This window comes from Neltuma alba, unplaced genomic scaffold (assembly GCF_004799145.2).
Source record: "Neltuma alba isolate B1F8T4 unplaced genomic scaffold, ASM479914v2 tig00010901_pilon, whole genome shotgun sequence".
Taxonomy (NCBI): Eukaryota; Viridiplantae; Streptophyta; class Magnoliopsida; order Fabales; family Fabaceae; genus Neltuma; species Neltuma alba.
In genome coordinates, this window is record NW_021635684.1 from 320,110 (window position 1) to 329,522 (window position 9,413).

The window sequence follows — 9,413 nt, forward strand, 5'->3', positions numbered from 1 at the left end:
CAATATGGGAATGATACAAAATCATAAATTCTTTAGGTTTGTAATAAAAGGAGTATTATAGTCATTTCATACGAATTTAAAATTCCTTTTTAAGTCATGTGATCTGATTAAGGTTTTGATAAATTCAATAACCCAAATAATGATTTGGGTTGCTTATTATTTGGGTTACTTAAATATCTTCCTAAGAGATTTTTCCTATTTCTTGACGCTCAATTTAAACTATTAGATTAAATTCACACTTCACTGATGCTACTTATCTTAAGTATATTGGGTGACCATGGCACTTTATTTATTTATTTTAAATCTAATTATAATTATAAATAGCATAAATCAGAAATATTACTCAAGAAAACAAGAATATCTCTGTTTAGCAGCATGATGAATGGAAGAAAAAAATATGAAAGTGGTTTATATATATATTTTACCTTAAATATGAAAAAAATTAAAAAAAAATCAATTTTGACAGTTAAATATGGAAAAAAAAAATCTTTTTATTCCAATTTTTATCATGTATTTGTAATTCTAATGTCATGATATTTATTTTTTAATAGTCTAAAAACCAGAGGATGTCTTATTTTATTTTATCACATTATATTCTATATACTAATGTGCGTGTGTAGGATTTCCACATCCTTTATTTTAACCCCTGATCCACTTTTATTTATATATATCATTTTTAGGAATTATTTATCATAACATTATCAAATTATTCGTATCCAACTCTGTCAAGATTGATGAGTGGTTGCTATGTATGAGAAGGCGTCAGTACCCCTGTCGAGGATGGGCCTCAATCAATAAAAAATTAAAAACTTATAAGTATGACATTTCTTTACTTAGATATCACCAACAACAGGTGATTTTCTTGTCTGATATATTTTAATTTCTCTTATAATCGGTTATCAAAGTCTGAATGGCTGAGAAATGTTTTTTTGGATGTCAAAAAGAGGAGTCTCTTCTTCACTTAATCTGTAGCTGTCTTTTCACCAGGGTAGCGTGGTTTGAATTTTTTCCATCATAATCTGCCCATTTTTCAGCAATAGTTAAAAACTACACTGGCTCAGTTGCATCATGATGGCCATTTGCTGCAATGTGTAATTTTCCTTCTTAATGTTGTATGGATGAAACGTAATTTGATACTACATGAGGAGAAAATTACTGATCCTTACTTGGTTGTCCAAGAGATTAAATCTTCATCTTTTTTTTATAATATGATTTTTACATCTAATCAAGAGGTCACTTTTTGTCATATCTGGGTATGTTTCCATAGTCAACCTGTTCAACATTTTATATGGAAAAGATTAACTTATAGTGATTCTTCCTTTGCCTTCAAGTATATGAGAGCTAATCTTCGATGGCCTATTCCGGCTCCTTTATTTGATAAAGAATCAAAAACCTTTGACCTATGGGCTTCAAAAAAAGCATATTTCTTCTTGCAAGCAATCACTGGAAGGAATGAAGGATCAAGCAACATTATCAAACAAGATGATCTTGTACAACTCTTGAGCTGCTTTGTTAGTTTTCACATAGGGTTCCTTAAATCTTTGTCTCCTTCAACGACTTTTGTTATCTTTAATGGCATTTTGATCTTTTCATTATTACAAAAAAACAAAAAGAGTCTGAACATTGGTTATTGGAGTCATCTAGCTGATATTTAACACCTTCTGAAGTATTCCCTCCGTTCCTTATTATAAGAGACATTTGATGCTTATGGCATGTTCCTATATATAAGAGACACTTACAAGTTGTCTCTATTTTTTTGTGTTGATTTACTATTTTACCCATATTTATTATCTCCAACTCACACTCTCTCTCCCTCCCACTTCTCTTTCTTTTAATAATTTAATTATTCTCTCTCATGCTCTCTCTCCTTATTAATGAGGGCATTTTTGGAAAAAAGTTATACTTTTTACACATTAATTGTTCTTAACTAATTTTAACTGTTTTTTTGATCAACGTACTTCGGTTATTTGTCTCTTATAATAAGGAACGGAGGGAGTAATATTTTAATATAAACTTGTATGCTTGACCCTCTCTAGCATGGGTATGTGAGTTTTTTTCACCAGGTAAAGGAAAACAAAATCGTCGTTATTTTAACACCCCTTGTCAATTATAAAATTGAGAAGTTGATACTGGTAACTTATGAGATAAACATGATTTTGGCATGTATATGGAGGGTTTGGTTTCAAATTCATAATTGATTTCTTTTTTTGGCCAAACAATTCATAGTTGATTTTGAAACACACACATATATATAAGGATACTTAGTGTGCATTTAGATTAACTTATTTTTAAGTGATTTTGTCTTATGTATGATAAGTATGTGATAGAAATTATATCTTGTAAAGTGTAAAAAAAAAAAAAAAATTATTCGATCTCATAAACATTAAAGAAAGGGTAAAAGTATACATTTAGTTTTTTAACTTTCTATAAAATTTTAGTTTGGTTCCTAAAATTTAAAAAATATACTTTTAGTCATTTAATCCTAAAATCACTACACTTAAATAATGATTTTTTATAACAGTTATAATTGTTTTGAAAACCAAAATTAATATGCTCATTTTTTAGTATCTTTTATCAATATTTAAAATTTTATTATTATCATTTTTTAATAGTTTTAAGGTTAAGAAACTAAAAATATACTTTGTAAAACTATAAGAAACCAAATTGAAATCATATATAAAGGTAAAGGAGTAATAGTGTGTTTTTCCTCAATAATGATGAATAATACAGAAACAACGGGTAGCCGGTCAGCAATGCATAGGGAAATGAGCACCGCGATTGCAGGAGGTTGTGTGGAGCACTATAAATAGGAGGCTTCATTCCCAACTCAAATTCACACCAATCTTCAAGCTTTTCTTTTCTCTCTTTTATTTGTGTGGAAGCAAAAGAGGGAGAAAAGCCACACACATCAACTTTTTCTGTTTCACTTGTGCATCCAAACAACGTAACCATGTGTGGCATTCTGGCTTGTCTTTGGTGCTCTGATGATTCTGCAGCCAAACGGGCTCGCATCATCCACCTTGCTCAAAGGCAATTTCTTTTTCCTTCCGATCTTTCACATCTTTGTGTGTCACTATACACACACACACATCCTTCTTCTCATCCTTATTATAAAACCTCTTCTAGAAGAATTTTTTTCCATCATTTTTGTTTAGATTCTATGGTAGTTTGAATGAGCATTAAATATATTTTTAATAAATATCCATATTTAAGAAGAATTGTGGGACAGTGAAAATTAATATGACGTTGGAATTTAGTATAGTAAATAATGACGGTAATGTTAGAAATCATTTGAATTTTATGACAATTTTTGACTATTTTTATTGGTACATGTGAATTAGCTAATAGTCTTTTATAATAAGGATTATAAGGAGTGTATCTATGTGTACATTTATATGTATTATCATCAAATTCCATCATTATTTTTATGCATATATATGTATTATCATGAATTCAAGTTTAGCCGGAATTTACAGCATTAATTGCATTAGCTTCTTTGCCATTTTTACGCAAGCCCGCTGACATGGTTCGGTTTACCCATTTCTACTTTTGGCTAAGTACTATAATAAAAGTATTGCATTTGTATTTCAATTATACAACAACTTTTAACAGAAAATTTCCTCTAGACATTTTTATGAGGTACCTATATAGAAGGAATAAATAGTTCCGATTATAAAGATCAGAGGAAGTATTTACTACAGCTTCTAGTATGATCCCTTTTCAATTACTCTTTTTTTCATTTGATTCTTTTTGTCATTTAAGTGTGTTTGAGTTAAATAACCAATGGTGTTAGATCAACTAGCAGTACAAACTAGTTTCTCAAGAAATTATTTTTTTTAAATTAAAGAGGTGCTCACATTTGATAGATACTCCCTCCGTTCCTTATTATAAGAGACATTTGATGTTTATGGTATGTTCCTATATATAAGAGACACTTAAAAGTTGTCTCTACTTTTTTGCATTGATTTCCTATTTTACCCATATTTATTATCTCCAACCCACATTCTCTCTCCCTCCCACTTCTCTTTCTTTTAATATTTTAATTATTCTCTCTCCTATTCTCTTTCCTTATTAATGAGGGCATGTTTGGAAAACAAATTATATTTTTACACATTAATTGTTTTTAACTGTTTTTTTATCAACGTATTTCGGTTATCTGTCTCTTATAATAAGGAACGGAGGGAGTACTTAATAAAAGAAAACATGAGTTTAAATAAGTGCAAAATTATTGGAAATTTAATTTATTTTGGTTAATAAATTAGAGTAGGATTGTGATGGAGATGGAAATTGATGAGATGGGTGCAGGCTGAAGCATCGTGGTCCAGACTGGATCGGAGTGTTCCAACACGAAGGCAACTTTCTGGCTCATCAGAGATTGGCCGTTGTGGATCTCACCTCGGGAGATCAGCCTCTCTTCAATGAAGACAACTCTATCGCCGTCATTGTCAGTCTCTCTCCCACTTCAATAATCTTACTTCTGCTCTTTCTTATATATTATTTATTACCTCCGACTTTTAATATAAGAACTAGTTAACTAATTTAAAAAGATCAATAAAGTTAATCAATTACTTAATTATAACATATGTTACATAATTTCTCTAAAATACTTATGTATATCATTAGATTAAATATCAATTTATAAGTGAGACAAATTAATTTGAAGAAAAACGATAAATATAAATATTTTAAGGTAATTTAGTAACTTCGTTAACTTCTTCAAATTAGTGAAATAAATCTTACATCAAAGATTGGAGGTGGTAGTATAAATATTACCTCCGATCCTTAATATAAGAACTAGTTGACTAATTTGAGTAAATTAAAGAAACTAATTAAATTAGTTATTTGTAATAAATAAGTATTTTTTTCGTAAAATATCTTTGCTAATCAAGTGTATTGGTTAGAACTACTATTATTAAAAAGATTGTCTAGGAAAAAAATAGATAAATATGATAAACAAAATAAATTAAAATTTTATATTGAAGATTAAAATAAAAGTCAAACAAACTTTTATATTAAGGATCGAAGGTAGTATGTGTTTGTATACATATCTATCAACTCGTAATATATATTTGTGTTCCATTTTTTATTTTATATACTGAAATATTAAACAGGCGAATGGAGAAATATACAATCATGAAGACCTGAGGAAACAGTTGCCCAACCACAAATTCCGAACCAACAGCGACTGTGAAGTCATTGCCCATCTGGTAATAATTTTAATTATAGTAATCTAAAACAAACTTTATTTTTATATTTAATTAATTAAGCTTAATATATAATTAATTTCCCGATATATATATAAATATATCAGTATGAAGAGTATGGAGAGAACTTTGTGGACATGCTTGATGGCATTTTCTCCTTCGTGCTGCTGGACACTCGTACCAACAACTTCTTGGTTGCTCGAGACGCCATTGGAATCACTTCCCTCTACATTGGCTGGGCTGAAGATGGTAATTAATTAATTATTAATTATACATATATATATATATGATCATGAATAATAATATCACTTCATCATCATTAATTAGCTTTGACTAATTAATTAATTATTTAATTATTTGGGCAGCCTCGTGTTGGGTTTCATCAGAATACAAGACAATGCACGAAGACTGTGAGCACTACGAGAGGTTTCAGCCTGGGACTTTGTATTCCAGCAAAGACAAAGGGTTTCGCAGATGGTACAATCCTCCATGGTTCTCTGAGGCCATTCCTTCGACCCCTTATGACCCCATGCTTCTCAGGACATCCCTTGAGAAGGTACATATGAACAAATTCTGTATCATTATTTTGAGTGCGTGTTTGGATTATGAGAGGAGTTTAAAATGTTTTTGAGGGACACCAAACTCCCCCCAACATCAGGAAACCTCCAAATGAAGTGGGATTTATAAGTTTAAGGAGGATCCGTCCACTAAATATAACAGACTACTCCTCTGGTCTTATTTATAGAGCGCAAAGAGAATACATTTTTTTGGTCTTATTTATAGGGCATTGAGAGAAATTTTTTGTATAGATGTACAATTTTACCCCTCATTTATTATTGTGTTGACTTTATTTACATGAGGTATAATGTATATTAAATAGAGATAAAGTTGGAAAGTTATTAAATTTTAAATGAGAGTTAATGAAGTTTAAATTTTTTCTTAGTCTATATGAAACATATTGAAAATAACTTATAAATAGGATTAGAGAAGTAGTTTTTTGAGATAGGGTGTCGGCATTTAAAAATTTGTGCTGTGTGACAGGCTGTGATAAAGAGGTTGATGACAGATGTGCCTTTCGGTGTGTTATTGTCTGGAGGTTTGGACTCATCACTGGTTGCTTCCATCACTGCTCGTTACTTGGCTGACACCAAAGCAGGCAAACAGCTTGGCACCACCATCCATTCCTTCTGCATTGGCCTTGAGGTGCCTTTCCTATACACAAATTAAAACCCACACTTCTTCTATTATTATTATTATTATTTAATATTGATCCACAAAAATAACCTACAAATCATTAATTAATTCACAAATCATAAACAATGCAACTCATTTGATCTTAAACTCCATGCAAATACTATAAGGTATCATTTTGTCACAACTCACACATCTATTATATCTACTACAGAAATTACAAACTCACAACTTTACGTTTAAAAAAGACTTTAAGAAGGCGTTTCGTGTCATTAGGCTGAATAAAACCCTAACACACAAATATTAAAGTATTGGTCCTCGGATTCTTGTAATTTTTAACTTTTTTCTTGTTTTGGATTTGTTTGAGCAGGGATCACCAGATCTGAAAGCTGGGAGAGAGGTAGCAAATTACTTAGGAACAGTGCATCATGAGTTCCATTTCACCCCTCAGGTATTACAATTATATTATTAATCAATTATGTCATATGCTAAAATTTTAAAGCTGTTAAATTAATTACCTAATTAATTTAATTACCATTTGCAGGATGGGATTGATGCCATTGAAGATGTGATCTACCACATTGAATCCTACGAACTAACAACTGTGAGATCAAGCATCCCCACATATCTGATCTCTCGTAAGATTAAATCACATGGGATCAAGGTTGTCCTGTCTGGAGAAGGTTCTGATGAGATCTTTGGCGGCTACTTGTACTTTCACAAGGCACCCAATAAGGAAGAAGCCCACCAAGAAATGTGCCGCAAGGTGTGTGTGTGTGCGTGTAAACATGATATTTTATTTATTTTTAATTATGTTTGGAAATAATTAACAGAGATAATCGTGTGATTCAAAAATTCAGATCAAGGCTCTGCATCAATATGATTGCTTACGAGCAAACAAAGCAACATCTGCTTGGGGACTGGAAGCTCGATTCCCTTATTTGGATAAGGAATTTGTAAACGTTGTTATGAACATTGATCCTGATTTCAAGATGGTAAGATAAGAATTAAGATTAAATCTTCTTTTTTTTAATTAGTGGGATTTAATTTTGATTTTAATTAAGTTTTGTGAATATTATATATTATACCAGTCTGGACACAGACGAATTGAGAAGTGGATTCTTAGGAATGCCTTTGATGACAAGGAACGCCCCTATCTCCCACAGGTACACAAAAGGCTTCGACTTAATTTCATGGCTTCTGTAATTAAAAATTAAATATCTAGTTAATTGTTAATTAATTGACAGTTCAAATAATGTTTGGGAACTTCTTCATTAATTAATTAATTATGGGTGCGCAGCATATTTTGTGGAGACAAAAGGAGCAAATGAGTGATGGTGTTGGCTATAACTGGATCGATGCCCTCAGGGAACATGCTGCCAAACACGTAAATCTCTATTGATTAATTGATTAATTAATTGTTAATTATATTGGTCCTTTTCCTTTTATTACTTATTTATTTTAAATGATACAAACCTAATAACGTCTCTTTTGATCTTATAATAACTAGGTCACTGACAAAATGATGCTTAATGCTGCGCGTACCTACCCACTTCACACCCCGGCTACCAAAGAAGCATATTACTACAGAATGATCTTCGAGAAAATCTTCCCTAAGGTGATTCCCCTAAAATCTCAACTCAAGTCTCTCTTTTGATAGCTTCACCATCTAGTAAGAGAAAATATAATAAGAACTCAAACAAGTGGGTACGTATTTACAATGTACAAAATAAAATATGTGAAAAGAATTTTATCGTAAAAGTAATTATTTATAGTGAAATCAAATGAACTAATGGTTACCAATGTGGTTGTCACCCAAAAAAAAATTGTTACCAATGTGGGGTTTGTTGAGGTGGTAGGTATTTTAGCCTGTTAATTAGAGGTATCAAGTTCAATCCATAAATATGATGAAAAAAGCCCTCACTCTGAGACTCTTACCCCCTTTAGGGGATATCAGTCCGACTGGGTCAGACTAATTGGATTCCTTATAATAGGATCTAAATATGAGTTTTTTTTTTTTGTTTACAAGGCTCAAACTTGAGTTTTTATCTAAAGGGTACTGAGTCTCTTGATTACTACTTGACCCGACCCCTGTTGGTTCATTTGACTAATCTTGTGCTGTGGTGTTTGGTTGGGATGTGTAGCAACCTGCGAGGCAGACCATACCATGGGAACCAACAGTGGCATGTTGCACGCCGAAGGCTCTTCATTGGGTGCCAGAGTGGGCAAACAATTTGGACCCATCAGGGAGAGCTGCATGGGGAGTCCACAATGCTGCCAATAAGACCTTAGTCACTGTCGATGTTGTCGACCACACACAAAGCACCAAATCCTCTGCAAATGAAGCTGCCAAAAATGGCCTCAATGGTCACCATTGAGCATCTCTCTTTCTTTCCTTCATGAATGCCTTTATGAGTCCCAACGTTCGAATAAAATAAAATTTCTAATTGTTGTGATGATTTCGAGTCATGAAGTCCCTTTATTGATTAGGAATTATATATTTGAGATTACAAGTAAGGGTGTCCTTGGGTGGAGAAATGTGTGTTTTGAATAAGATTGATGTTATTCTTGGGTTATTGAATAAGATAATCTTTATCTTTCTTTTTGAATTTCTCATTTTCCTCATCACTTGCACATTGTTTCTTTGTCCTTAGTTATCTCTATCTTCATGAAATTAATACGTCCATTTTATAGTATGATCTCTCAGATCCAAAACATAGGGTGCATTCCAAAAGAAATCCTTGGTCCATAATAAATAGATCTAAAAATAAAATGACCCCTCCGCCGAAGTTCTTCAATTATAAGATATTTGAAATGGAATATAAACCCCAAAAATTCAAATAAAAAACTAAAGAAAAATATACAAGAAGGGGTCAAAGTATTGTGGAAATATGCTAAAATTAATTAATTAATTAATTAATTAATATTAATTCTAGCATATTTCCACAGTATTAATTATCATTTTTAAATTTTGCCCTATTTTGCCTATTTATGGGTGGTACATATTGGATATTGAAA

At 31.6% G+C, this 9,413-nt stretch overlaps 1 protein-coding gene across 1 annotated transcript; it reads left to right on the top strand.

Moving 5' to 3' along the window:
• The first annotated feature begins 2,854 nt into the window (after positions 1-2,854).
• LOC114759773 (asparagine synthetase [glutamine-hydrolyzing] 2-like) lies at positions 2,855-9,011 on the top strand. Its single transcript, XM_028949024.1, has 13 exons — positions 2,855-3,030; positions 4,306-4,444; positions 5,112-5,207; positions 5,312-5,453; positions 5,570-5,760; positions 6,246-6,407; positions 6,766-6,846; positions 6,940-7,161; positions 7,256-7,390; positions 7,487-7,561; positions 7,696-7,782; positions 7,906-8,013; positions 8,540-9,011. The coding sequence occupies exons 1-13, from the start codon at positions 2,951-2,953 to the stop codon at positions 8,771-8,773; spliced, it is 1,752 nt and encodes a 583-aa protein (XP_028804857.1). The 5' UTR covers positions 2,855-2,950; the 3' UTR covers positions 8,774-9,011.
• Positions 9,012-9,413: the final 402 nt, after the last annotated feature.

Excerpts from the sequence above, each read along its gene's own strand:
- LOC114759773 (XM_028949024.1), top strand. The coding sequence starts at position 2,951 with ATGTGTGGCATTCTGGCTTGTCTTTGGTGCTCTGATGATTCTGCAGCC. Across the intron at positions 4,445-5,111 it reads ACAACTCTATCGCCGTCATT|GCGAATGGAGAAATATACAA; the intron begins GTCAGTCTCTCT and ends AATATTAAACAG. Across the intron at positions 5,761-6,245 it reads TCAGGACATCCCTTGAGAAG|GCTGTGATAAAGAGGTTGAT; the intron begins GTACATATGAAC and ends GCTGTGTGACAG.